This window comes from Archocentrus centrarchus, chromosome 16 (genome assembly GCF_007364275.1).
Source record: "Archocentrus centrarchus isolate MPI-CPG fArcCen1 chromosome 16, fArcCen1, whole genome shotgun sequence".
Lineage (NCBI taxonomy): Eukaryota > Metazoa > Chordata > Actinopteri > Cichliformes > Cichlidae > Archocentrus > Archocentrus centrarchus.
The window spans coordinates 17,861,158-17,875,279 of record NC_044361.1 but is presented as its reverse complement, the minus strand read 5'-3'; the positions used below and the strand labels follow the sequence as shown (position 1 = coordinate 17,875,279).

The following is a 14,122-nucleotide window of genomic DNA, read 5'->3' as shown; positions in this document are numbered from 1 at the left end:
AATACTACACACGCTCTCTTTCCTCACGTTCCGCTTTCCTTTTTGGTTCACCGCACTTTTTACCCCTCGTTCTAAATGGATAAATAGACAGGCTTTTCATTTCATTGACTTTTCCTTCACACCCTTCATTTCTCTTCCTCACTTTTTTTTAATCATATTAGCTTTTCTAAAGGAGTCCAGGTATATGCTTAAAAATATGATTTTTTTCCCCATAGTTTTAGTTATTGCTACTGTTATATAATGTAGCGTAATTTACATTGCTTTACATTACATGTTAAGCATCCACTCATTTACACCACAGAAATGTTTTGCCCTCTTAAAATTAATGCTTAACCTGTGATTTAATATTTAGTATTTATTATCCTGCAGGCATGAGCTGCAGGCTTGTGGCAGAGGGTCAGTGTCATACCAGTTCCTGCATTATTAATACCTTGATGATCGATGATTTCAGGTTGCATCAGGTTGTTTCATAATCCACCAGCAACCTGAGAGTTTGCCCTGTTATATAACTACAGAGAAAGGGAGGAATGTTTTCCCTCCACCTTTACACAGCCTGCTGATTTTCAGACAGTTGTCTAGTAGGTTTATCTGAACAGGTCAGTTTATTCAAAGATTAGCCAATCAAAAGTAAACAGTGGATGCTTGCTCCACAATGTAATAACAACTTAAAACGCTTTAAACTAATGGTGGTCTTTTACAGTATGTTTCCAGTACATTTCGACATGAACCTTTTGGTCCTCTGGCCCTTTGAAGTTCTGTCTTTTTAATGCAGTCTGACAAAGTGCAAAAACACACATGCAGACACTCTCCCTGTGTCAGCACAGTGTGACATTCCAAGGACCAGTCTGGAAGGAGGGGGGTTGAGGACAGACACAGACTTGGCAACTCGGCATCTAATTGCCATAATATCTCTCCCCCTCACTTGGAGAGAAAACTGTCACAAATGTCCTCACAGACTCTCGGCACACTGGCTCACACCAAAAGCGGAAATTTCAGAAACCATTTGACAAAACTTTATTCGTTTTTTTTACAACAATTTAAGTTAATCAAGTCCAAGAATGTGTGTTTTTTTTTTAAAAAAGCACAGTGTGAAGATGTTCCATTCGATTCCTTTTTTTTCTGTGACAACTCTGTTGATTGAGAAGGATTTTTCAAACAGCTAACGAAACCACGCACAGGCAAAATATTGTGAAATTCTGCGGCTAAATTTGCTCCTTTTTTTTTTTCTCACGAAAGAATGAAGCCTATAGTTTCTCTGACTGGTTAGGTTGGTGGTGCAGGGATAATTACAAGGCTCTGAAAACAAGCATGTCACAGAGCAGCTATTTCTACTGACAGCCAGCTATGCCACTATACACACACACAGAAGTAGTATGGTCTAGTCGCGACACAGTTGAAGTTTGTTTTTTTTGTGTGTCTGTCGCAGACAACTGGATCTGCCAGTGCAGCTATTTCTATCCAGGAGTCACTCATTGCTAGACAGAGCAGATATGTAGTGTGTAAGCAGCCACTTTATCCTGGGAGCAACCAGGGAAGTCAGCCTGACAATTCTCCATGTTTGTAACGCGTGAGTGATTAATGTGTATATGTGTCGTATGTTAGAAAACCCTATTATACTACTGGGGCACCAAATCAAATTGTAGCAGGCACAGATAATACACATGCTTATTGTATACTGTTGTATGCTGTTTCCTTGGTAACTTTCAGACAAGGCTGAGTCCACACTGACTAGCTACCTGCTGTGACAGGAGGAGAGGTTTCTCTCTTAGTATTGCAGTTTTGGTTAACAAAATGCTTTTGTCATGATTTCAACTAACCCAACCAATATAGGATTTTTGAGACCAATACTGTACCGATACTGATATTAGCGATTCCGATCAGGTGGTAGCTGCGTTTGTGGCGTTTCAAGCATGTGTTGCCAACAGGTAAGTTGCAGAGTGCCTTCAGGCTGACAATCTATGCAACATTAACACCCCTAACCCGGTTAACGGGTGTTTCCCCCAATCTCTTCTTTAATTTTTTTAATTTCCTTTTATCAGTTATCATAAATGCTGATATTATTAGTTAATATCGGTCTGTAATTGCAGTGATCTGTTCATCTGTAGTTTCATGGCAAGAGCTGATTTTTGGTTCTTTTATTTGCCTCATATTGAATCCAATAGCGTGGGTGGGGTTGTGGCAAAGGAGTAATCAAGTGAAACCAAACTCTTCCCTTGACAGCACAGGCCGTAACTGTACAAAGGTACCTTTTGTAATGAAAAACTAACTACCCAGTTTTTGGCTGTGTGGCCCCTCTGTGGCACTGTGGCATCTATCAGCCACTCCCTCTAGAATAACAAGTGCTCATAGTACAGGAGAGCTGTGCAGATTGATGGTTGGATATGATGACTAAACAACTCAACACAGGAATGAATGAGCATTATAATATTGAATGACAGAAAGGTCTTTCATGGCATGTAAAAGCCACACCCTCTGCAATAACAAGCACGTGGAAAAGTGGGATAGACAAATGAACGGACAGAGGGTAAAATGTGGTTAAGTCGAGGTCAGTGGGACAGTGTCTAAAACATGAGAGCTAACACTAGTTTTCCTAGAAGAATGTGACAGAGGGAGACTGTCTGACTGCTGGCTTCAAACCCCCCACAAACCACACATGTGATGGTGACATTCAGATATTTTGTCACTCTAGTGCACTTACAAAAAACATTTGTAAGTGCACTATGTAAGTTGTACAAAGAAAGAACTTTGCAGATAGTGCTGATACCATCCTACACTCATGTAACTTGCTGATTCACACACTTTTCTTACCACTTTATTATTCATTATTATTAATAATTGAATTTAGACACTAAATTAATGAGTAGTTCCACGGAATAATAATTTTGGCCCCAACATTTTCCCACTCTAGCTTAATCTGAGATACACAGTTCACACCAGGTAGCTCTAAAAATAAAATAACCTCACACAAGACGCCGACGAGCCTGAACTGCAGCTGACAAAATTTCAAAATGGTCTTAATCAAATTATAGTTAAAGGATTTCTTTCTTTTTCTTTTGTGTTAATGTTAGAGGACGTGTGTTTTGCACAGGGGTTAAAAGTCAAAGACAGTTCTGTAAATGTGTGAGTGAGTGACAGCTCTGTGTGTGTCTCTGCGTGCGGTAAGGACTGTGCTGACAGCAGAATGGCTTGCTCTGTTGGAGGGGATTCACACTTCACATCAGATTATCACAGTCTTGCACACAGACACACACAGAACTCATGCTCACATAGACAGTATCACGATAACTTTGCACAGTTTCATACAAGAGTTTTCTGCCCCCTAACTTCCTTCTGTCACGCACACACTGACATAGACATACTCACAGTAGCCCCTCAGAGAAAGCGGGTAGTCATACTGAGCAGTCAGACAATAGCTCTGTCAATCAGCGTCAGGTCCCTGCTTAGCTGTCCAGCCTGAAGCCTTCCAGTGGACAGCCAGTCAGCCTAAAGGAAACAGATTTTAGCCCCAAGCACATTTACCCCTGAATATTGTATATTCAGGGGTAATAAGCATTTAATAACTCAGTTTTGACAATTTTCTGAGGAAGTGTAGGTAGAGCGTAGGTTCATATGCATGTTGCCTTTTGCAGTGAAATCCCTCTCACTCTAGTATACGAGGTTAATTCATCATCAGCATCAGTTGCCTTCTGTGCAGTATATTGTAATTCATAGATTTACAGCAACCTTCAGGAAGGACAATGAGCTGCAGTCAGTGGAGTTCATTTGCATCTTTTCACAGTAAAAATGAATAATTAGGACATTAAAATGTATCTGTTTTAAAGACCTGGGACTGCTATTTTTTTTTTTCTTGCTCTGTGCTAAAGGGTTTTCTCCTGTTACACATATAATTAGTGGTCCTGCTAAATGATCCAGCTTCAGTCCTGATGTAATTATAATATGACTCAATCTCAAGCAAATTATTGCAAATCTCAAACTTTTGGATGCCAGTTCATATGAGAGGATTAATGGCAAAAACAGACTGTTGGCTAATGGGAATATGACATTAGATGGATTTTTTTTTTTTTAAGTTTCACAGGCATTATAGTATGGGAAAACTACTGAAAATATCAGTGTATCTTGTCTCCTGTTTGCATTTTCCTGTTTCTGTCGCAATCCTGTCATTTGTCTACTCTTAAATAATTTAAATTGGTGGGAAGAAGTGGGGGTCGGTTTGTTCACTTTTATGAATGAGTTTCACAATTATAATGTGAATTTTTTTGGTCTTCTTTTCTATCTTTCAGGTGGCACAAGAGACATTGGATCAGCATTGACCAGGATGTGTATGAGACATCGCAGCATCGAGGCTAAACTCAAACAGTTCTCCACGTAAGGAACATTACACACAGTCCTGTATATTACTGTGCTGTTTTATCGTCCTTCACTTATTTTCAACCACAGTACTATTAAAATGTGTCAACAACACTCAAACAATGCTTTGAGGTGAGATCAAAACTCACAAAGGTAAATTATTCTTTCTCTTTATTTACCTTTGCACTGTTTCCTGTATTATTAACACAGTTAATGTACTTTGACCCATGTTGTCATCCTTGCTGTGCAGCTCCAATAAAACGGTTTGTAATTCAATTGTTTCCATACCATGCCCACCATGTTTTGACATTTTGTGTGTGGGGGGTGGAATTGCCTGATGTCGTGGAATGCTGGGAAAGAGACTATTTGTCTGGCAGTACATCCATCTGTAATGTCTCTGTAAAGATGTACACACCATGTCTGACATGCACGCGCACACACACTCGCTCTCTCTCTCTCTCTTTCTCTCTCTCTCTCTCTCCACAGACAAGGGGCTCTCTAATTTCAGCTGGCATTTCAGTAGAGATTCCACTCGGATCTCCATAGTAGTAGTTGAACACAGAGGGGCTGTGATTACCAACCCCCACCCCACCACACACACACACACACACACACACACACACACACACACACACACACACACACACACACACAGACTTTTTAGAAATGTCTGCAAGCGGGAATAGTCTAATTTTAGTTTCATGCACTAAGACTGCAGCTGTCCACCTCTCACTCTCACAGATACATCTTGGAAGATGAGCATGGTTGGGTAATGATTGACAGATATAACTGCCCAAGCTTCTTACTTCCTCCTGTGACAGTCTGGCTTTTTTTTTTCCTCACTGTTTTTCTCTCTGCCTGTTAATGATTGACACAAAATTTTACGCCATATAAACAGAAAGAAAAACCAGACATAACGAGTTTTAAGTCTGACAGTCTGTCTGCAGCTTTAATTGGAAGACAGGTATACTCTTGCACTTTGCACACAGTTATTCCTGTATCGATGTAAACCTACTTCAATTAAATCTAAAACTTGGGTTCTCCTCACTTTCAGAATAAAAGTATCCCAGTCCAAATACTTAATGCATATGGTGAAATGTGGTGTAACTGATCGGGTTGACCTCAGATCAGGAGTGAGCAATGTGCTGTTTTGACAGGGGCTTCCTCGAGGGTCTGATCAACCCTCTGCAAGAACAGATGGAGGAGTGGAAAAGAGGAGTCAACACTTTGGACAAGGACCATGCAAAAGGTGGGATAACCAAAACAACTTAAAGTCATTGTAGGAAAACACACAAAAAAGCATTGTTGTTAATTCTTCAGCTCAATTCACTCTGTGTTAGATTTAGCAGATTACATGTTTTTAAGGCCTTAAACACAGAATTATTTCAAGCGTGTCATGATTTTTTTCCCCCTTCTGCCTCACATAATATGGGAAAACTACCTTAAAACAGTTAGTTGACCTTTTTTAATCTTCTCCATTTGAACCAGAGTACAAAAGAGCTCGGCAGGAAATTAAGAAGAAGTCCTCGGACACACTGAAACTCCAGAAGAAAGCAAAGAAAGGTAAATTTTCTTTTCTTTTTTTAACAATAATTTTACCTTAAATGCAGTTAATAATTATTTTTGTAACTCTGGAACAGTAAATGAGCTACACACCACACAATATAAACTAACTCATTATCCCATGCTAAAAAACAGTTTTTTCAGTGACCTCAGTCATCTGTGTTCGGGGATGCTAAGTTAAAAAAACAATTAAAATTAAAGGCACATGAGAATAGAAGAAAAACACAAGACATTTGGTCCCACTTCAGCTTTATATCTAGACTTTGGTACTTGAAAAGTTACTTTAAGGACTAAATTAAAATTATTTTAAACATAAAATAACCCTTCACATGTCTTGGGCTGAAGGAACAACTTGTGAAGAAAAGGGTTCTTTTTTCAAATAGGAAAATGTTCAAATCGTATGTGAGTTTTTCATTAGACACCAGTGATGGGTGTAGAAGTTTGTCCCTGCTGATTTAGTTGTGCAGCTCTACTAAGGCTAAACATTACCTTACTTGGTAAACACTCCCTCACAGGGTAGGGGCTGTTTCCCTGTGCCGTTCTCTTGGCTCAGGTTCTACATACACTTTCACCTACCTAGAAAAAAATACCATACACAAAAAAGGAATTAGTCCCATATCCCTTCGGTATCTTTGGGGATATTGCTGGTTCATTTTTAAATCAGTGGATGACTGGTACAAAAAACTTAAGCCAAAGAAAGTCAGCAGTTCTTCTAACTGTGCACTAGATTTAACTTCAGAATATAGCTTTTAATCTATGAAACATGTCCAGCAAAATGTTTTTTGAAAGAGATTGTCTTGATGACTTTAAGGTCACTGACACATCAACCAGTGTTTTAGTAACTTAGAAAGAAATAGCCAAACAAATTCACTTTTCTAGGGAAGATCCATCAACATGTCAGTAATTCTTCATACTTAATGTATCTGTAACACTATCATTTGTTACCGAGTGGACGGCATTTATTAAAAGTATTACTTAAAAACACACACAAACATACTGATGCATTGTTTTAGTTTGACAGTTCTCTCAGATTTCTAAAATGCTAAAGGATCCATTCACACACACAATGCTCCACATTTATGTGATGATTAGTAGTTAGTACTGGCGCTCCTTCATTTGACGTGGATCTTTTTTCCTGTCCTTGTCCCCATGTGGTTCTGATACCATCCCTCACCTTATGCTGCACTGCAGCTGATAATCTAGGTAAGTCAGCTTGTGGAATAGACACACTGTCCATACTGTTGCTTATACCATAATGCTTAACCAAGCGTCTTGGTTGTCTTGTGAAATAGCCACCATAGGTATTTTTAATGCAAATATTAATTATATATAATATAATTAAGTGCTACTAAGTATTTGCATGCTCATTTTTTCCCCACAGGTCTTGTTTACAGTCTGTGGTTGCCACAACACATTGACACATGTTTTTTTTTCCCTCAACGGCACAGAAACCAGGGTTCCCTCTTTATGTTGCTGCCTCCTTTACCTTGTCTTTGTTGTGTTGTGAGCTGCCTCATTTGTTGAGGGCCCATGTTGGTAATCATCTTAACTTTGCATTTAATTACATTTAGAGGCTGTTTTGAATTGTAGGCAAAGTTTCTGTCATAGCATAACTACAGAAACAGCCAATGTGATGTTTTTAAACAGCAGGTTTACAGCTTTGATTTGAAAGAAATGCCTCTAAACCACCCTTTAATATTCCATATTAATTACAAATGCATTTCTATTTGTAGACTGATATCTTCCATTTAGGCATTTTGGAGACTTCCCCACTGATGTGAGCAAAGATAATCTTAACTAGCTTTACTTCTTTATACCTGACTTATAGTACACTGAAAGAAGACCACTCCATTTACTATCAGATATAACAATCGGTCTGCTTGTGTTGGTGAGTCGATATCTGATGTTTGATACGTATCTTGTGAGGATGTTTTTCTGACCTGAGACCCCGGCCATTCCAAGAAACAGCCTGTGACTGCACCCTAATGTAATCACTGGCCTCGTGAAAGCTGAAGCAGTTAATCCCATTTTGGGTGTACACATGTATCTACATGTGCACCAGCTGTGGTCCACTTCAACCCCTTGATTCAAACAACTCATAACAACTGTAAAGCAGCAAGAAAAAAAAGGGGGAGGGGGTGGTACAATTCTTGAGTCTTTAGGATGATTTAGGTTTAGTTTTACTCATTTGTACAACCTGGTATTGATAATCAAAGGACAAATTCTAAAAACACTCGCTGGCCACTTCATTAATTCCACCTTGGTAGTACCAGATTGGAATTCTCTTTTACCTTCACAACAGTTTTATTCTTTGTGGCACAGATTCAACAATGTGCTGGAAATATTCCTCAGAGATTTCAGTCCATATTGACTTGATATTATCACACACATTTGTTGGCTGCACATCCATGATGTGAATCTTTCGTTCCACCACATCCCAAATGTGCTCTACTGGATTATAATCTGGTGAACTAGTTTAAGATGATTTGAGCTTTTGTGTCATGGTGTGTTATCCTGCTGGAAGCAGCCATCAGAAGATGGGGTATACGGTGAACATGCGAAGTTTTGCATTAATAAGCAGTTAAACAGGTGTACCTAATGAAGCGGCTACTATTTATGCTACTTATTTATATAATCCTGTGAATATTTACAGCCACACTATTTGTCTGTCTCTCTTCTTTTGTCTTAAAGCACCAGTTGTCTAACTGAACATTAAAAATGGTGCTCAAGTACATCGTAGTGTGTGGTCAGTGACTACAGATCTTTATTGTACCTTAGTTGTTTTCTGTGGTTGAAGGGAAGTAGAAAGTAGAAAGTAGCTATCAGAACCTTGTCATCCACACAGCTGCACAGAGACTAGGAATGCAGACAAACCCAAGGTGTAATACAACAAAAGCTTACGTTCAGAACAAACAATTGCTCTTCTTACCATAGCTGTCATTTCATTCCAGTCATTCATTCAGTCACTGTGTGTGGGTGGCTAGATCTTTAATATCGGTATTAAGCTCCTTATATTATTAAGATACGGTTCCTGGTTGAATATTAAAAGTACAGTTAGTACATAGTTTACAGTCCATGTCCACATTAATAATAAGTACCTGTTTGGGGGTTAGTCAGTCCATGAGAGCTATTATAAGCATGTTTGGAATTGGTACCTCATACCTCACTTTAAAGAGGCTAAACTTATAAACCAATTAGTACATTACAACTTTTACACTGTTCATGTGATTGATTGAGTGAAGGGATCAGCTGCTTTTAAAAAGGTCGACTGTTAACAGAAGCCGAATTAGAATCACCACTCGAGCTACTCAAGAGCACAAAAAAAAAAAAAAAACCAGCAACAAATAAAATATTTGGCTTTCCATCTGGTTCAGACAAAGTACGTCAACTTACAGTAGTGTCTTTCCAAAACCACATCGGTTATGTTGAGAAAACAGTCTGCCAGTGCTTCAGTGTGCGCCTTCATTTTCCCGCATGCTGAGGAGACACCACAGGCTTTTGGGGTTGAAATGCTATTTCTTCCACACTGAGGCCAACTGAGACCTAACGTTTACTTAGTCCCAAAACAGAGTTAAGGATACAATGTGATAAGAATATTTCTTAACTTTGTGTGACATACTGCATATGAGTGAGTATTAACAACAGAGCCTACATTCACTCAGAGCATCTTTTGTGATCAGGGCATGTAGAGGGTATTTTCCCATTAAAGAGTTTGTCTTTTTTTTTTTTTTAGATTCAACTATTAAAAGAAGTTTTACTTTATAGATACATGTGATATGTTTTGTTTTTTTGTCTTGTTTTTTGTATTACCTTTAAACCAGATGCCCGTGCTCCACCACTCCACTACATTTCATGAAATTTGCTATTTGTAGATTTTGCACGTTATTCCCAAGCGACAGACACACAGAACTGATGACATGACTCCTCCTTGGCTTTTGCCTTAAAGGAGGAATAAGATTTTCCCCGCAGGGACATGATTATAATGAGTTCAGTCCTGCAATGGAAACCAGACTAATGAGTGAGGCCTGTCTTAGCCCTTTAAAGTGCATTCATATAGCCAGCTTTCGACAAAGCCTTATATGTTATAATTGTACCCTGGTTTACTGCAAAAGTTGCATTTGGATGATATATATGAAACTGCAGTGTGGACATTCCAGTCCAGCTTATACAGTAAATTTACTTCTTAGCTGCCATAAACGCAAACATAACTCCCATTCCACAGAGCCAGTGTTAAACTCGCTGCCTTAACTTAGGAAATGGATTCCCTTCATATGGGAACTTATTTTGTCTTGTCTTTTTAAACCATCATTACTGACACAAGCTGCAATTTTGTAGTGCTGATATTTGCTAGTATTTGTGTTTGTACTGTAAGCCAGTGTTAATTATAAAAACTTCCTGCTGCTATGTCCTGTTAAAAATGCATCAACCACACTGACATTTCCAACAGGAAAAAGCTTGTTTGTCCTCAGGATAAAGTGCACATCCTTACAGTAGGTTTTACATTAGAAATGAGGATGATTTACCTGTGTGACTCCATCTCTGTGTTTCTCTGGTACTTATTTGCATGATAAAGGGCCTCATGTCAAATGTCAACAAAAGACTCTGGCTTGTTATCTTTGCCCAGACTCAAGAGTAGACAAAGAAACCACAGACTCGTTCAATGTGGGCTTAACCTTGATTATCAAAGTTAGAACTCTGTGTATATAATTATATATGTGTGTAAGTGTACTCTAAGTGATTAGATAATGCCTTTGAGGCCCGATGTTGGGTAGTCGTCAGCCTTCCTGGCTCCTCAGAGAATTCAGGAGGACTTGATTTGACTTCAGGCTGTCCTCACTTAAAATCAAACACATAAATGTATGCAATTTCTAAGCACACACTATGAAGACACAAAGTGCTGAATAACACTATAATCTCAGGACTGTAAATGTCCTCAGACATTCTTGGATTTGCATATGCGTATTAAAACACAAGGATCACATGGTTCTGTAGATACCGTGGGCTTTGTCATTATGAAAGCCGATGCACACGGAGTCTCTCGTAACACATTCCAGAAATTCAAAGGAATTGAATGTTTGACAAAGGGTAGTGGAAAGATAGTCAGAATGGCACTCACTTTCATCTATCTCAGCATAACAGATGGGAAGTTTTCCAAGGCACGCAAAAGCTTAGCCCGAGGTTGATAATTTGTTTTGCCACTTCTGAACAAAAGTTAATCAACAATTGAAAAATTTGACACTGAAGGAAGCTTCAATGTCAAGAGTGGCTCTTTACACTGAATAGTGAAAAAATTCAAATGACAAGAGTGGTGTCCACAGTAAAAAGATAACATGCAGAGCAGCAGTTCAAGCTCACACCAGAAAGAAGGAATGGAAATCAGAAATGCCAAAAACCACTGAATGTTCAGTCACTGCTACATGATCATAGTGTCTGTGAGTATTCATGCATGTTGAACTAGGGTAACTTTTTTTTTTTTTTTATATCTGTGGTATGAAGGATGAAAAAGTTAAATATTGTTTTTCCTGCTTAAGCGGTCAAATTTTTGGAATCTCTGATCTCATTTTTATAATCCTCTATTGACATATTTCTTTTTTCATGTATGTGTTTGTGTCCCTTTTTTTTTTTTTTCCCCCAAGGTCGGGGTGATATCCAACCCCAGTTGGACAGCGCCATGCAGGATGTCAGTGACAAATACATTCTGCTGGAAGAGACAGAGAAGCAGGCCCTGAGGAAGGCTCTTATAGAGGAGAGACAGAGATTTTGCTGTTTTGTTGCCATGCTGCGGCCTATAGTGGTGAGTATCGCAGTGGGAGAGAAAAGAGAAATGGTCGTTGGGTAATCACTCGGAGAGAGCAACAGAAAAATGTAGTAACTCCACTGTGTCTGTGCTTTTTACCTCCCACAGTCTGGATAGAAACAATTCAGTTTTCTTTTTCTTTAAGACAATCACATTTTATGCTACAGATTGAAATATGATGACACTTTTTTTTGGTGGTGTGTAAACTGATTAGGTGTAAATGTCCTGTCTCTTGTAGGATGAGGAGATTTCTATGTTGGGAGAGGTTACCCACCTCCAGACCATCTCTGATGACCTCAAAGCCTTGACCTCAGACCCTCATAAGCTTCCTCCTGCTAGTGAACAGGTGAGGGAAAAATGCAAAAGATAAATCCGACAGTACTAATGCACCCAGAAAGACTTGCTCATCATGTATTTTTGCGCTTTTTAAAAAAAAATTTTTTTAGTGCCTTTCTTAACTCTCAAAAACATGACTAATAATTTTCTCCCTTTCAGGTGATCTTGGACTTGAAGGGCTCAGACTATGGTTGGTCATATCAAACTCCGCCCTCATCCCCCAGCACCACATTGTCCAGGAAGTCTAGCATGTGCAGGTAGGCTCATATGACAAGCCTGCAGCCTCAAATAAGTAAAAGAGAGGCATGTTTTTTTTTGGTTTTTTTTAAGTACACATTAATTTGCTGCACCCATTTAGCAGTTCACTTCATTTGAAAATTGAATTTGTAAAATTTAATTCTTCCGCTTATGTTTGTCGCCGGTTTCCGTAAACGTAAATGAAAGAGATGGAACTGTGTACTGTGTCTCCTCAAGTTAAGAGATTCCAGACTTTTATACGTATACATGCAGGATCTACTAAAAATATGCAGATCTGTCATTTTGACTCTATCAATGCTTATGAATCTGCTTGGGGGATGACTTAATCAATTTAAAGGGTTTTTAAACTAGGAGCTTAGTGATTTACTGGCTTTGCTTAAACTTTGTCTGCCACCTAGTGGTCAGTATGATTTGCAATACAAAATCTATATTGTTGCCTAAAGATATGTTTTTGTTATCATTTTGTTTGGTGAAAAACGGATCCTTATAAGAGAAATGTAAAAAAAAAAAAAAAAACAGCTACTGATTTTTAGCTGTTCAGATATTGTCTTCTTCAATCTGTCCTTCCTGCTTTTTGTGCGTCTTCCAATAATTTGTTTTCCAGAGCCGTTTTGGTTTAAGGAAATAAGTCTAATGCCTGGGTTGTGTATTGCTTTGCATCTTTTCCTTTGAAATGTGCTTAAATCTATTTCAGGGTTGTGGGTGTGATGATTGAACCAAAACTTTAAATTACATGTTAGGCCATGATTGCCTGCTATATGGTAACAATGCAGGACTTTCAGGCCAAAAAAAAAAACCACCCCAAAAAACTGCAGTTTGTTCTCAGACACAGCATTTTCATGTGATAGATAGTGTAAAGCCTGAGCTGTTATAATTGATGCTTTGCGGTTATGATTTATACAGATTTTGGCAACTTGGTTAATGCATATATATAGTACCAAATATTTGGACACACCCATTAATTTGAATGTGTAAGTGTGTCTGAACTTTTGACTATTGCTGTACGTTTTATGAGGTGGTGCATGAGTAGTTGCTTGAGCTGGTTATAGGATTAATTTGTATGTAGGCATAATTTGCTTCACACTGTATTTTTCATAGGACAGATCTTGCAATATGCAAGTCATAGAGGAATTAAACCCCACTGTTTATTCTGTTTTTGTTTTTCATGATTGTTTTGTGTGAATATTTACAAAAAGCTTGCATAAATCCTGCCTGTAATTATTATGTCATTATAATTTCACTCCTCTTAAGTTTGTTTGTGTTAATTGTTTTGATGGGATTGCCCTCATTCACTGCCTGCTGCATCTTAGTGTGGTGTGTTAATTGTTTCCCACCATGTCTCTTCCACCCCCCCACCCCCCCAAACTTTTGCCTTTATGTCGACCCTGTACCCCTTATATCTTCTTCTTACCCAATCATCCTCCTCCTTCAATCCAATCTGTCTTTGGGTGCACTTGATTCTCTTTACCCTCATCCCCTGCTCCTTCCCCTTTCACAGTAGTCTGAACAGCGTTAACAGTAGTGACTCCAGGGGATCCAGTGGCTCTCACTCTCATTCTCCTTCCTCCTCTTCTTCCTCCTCTTCCTCACACCACCTCTTCCACCACCATCACCCTCGCCATCGATACCGCAGCTCCACGCTACCCCAGCAGACCCCAGCTCGGCTTCCTAGCATCTCCTCCCACGACTCGGGCTTCATTTCCTCATCACAAGACCAATACACATCATCCAAGTCATCCTCACCACTGCCAGCTGAAAAAAAGGTAAGAAGAAACCCCTCATGTGCCCACAATTGACCATAATTTTGGATCCAGCTCCCTC

General features: G+C 39.0%; 1 protein-coding gene across 10 annotated transcripts in view; it reads left to right on the top strand.

Annotated features, from left to right (window-relative positions):
* LOC115794171 (protein MTSS 1-like) overlaps positions 1 to 14,122 on the top strand; it is a 51,764-nt gene that overhangs the window by 33,196 nt on the left and 4,446 nt on the right. For 6 of the 10 annotated variants that reach the window (XM_030749502.1, XM_030749506.1, XM_030749503.1 and 3 more), the window contains 8 exons: positions 4,281 to 4,365; positions 5,505 to 5,596; positions 5,836 to 5,910; positions 7,102 to 7,113; positions 11,547 to 11,704; positions 11,946 to 12,053; positions 12,203 to 12,300; positions 13,800 to 14,064. In XM_030749502.1, the coding sequence (XP_030605362.1) occupies positions 4,281 to 4,365; positions 5,505 to 5,596; positions 5,836 to 5,910; positions 7,102 to 7,113; positions 11,547 to 11,704; positions 11,946 to 12,053; positions 12,203 to 12,300; positions 13,800 to 14,064 (893 nt within the window). Of the gene's footprint in view, positions 1 to 1,539; positions 1,568 to 4,280; positions 4,366 to 5,504; positions 5,597 to 5,835; positions 5,911 to 7,101; positions 7,114 to 11,546; positions 11,705 to 11,945; positions 12,054 to 12,202; positions 12,301 to 13,799; positions 14,065 to 14,122 lie in introns of those variants that run through there. The other 4 variants (XM_030749508.1, XM_030749504.1, XM_030749507.1 and 1 more) reach the window with 4 other exon arrangements.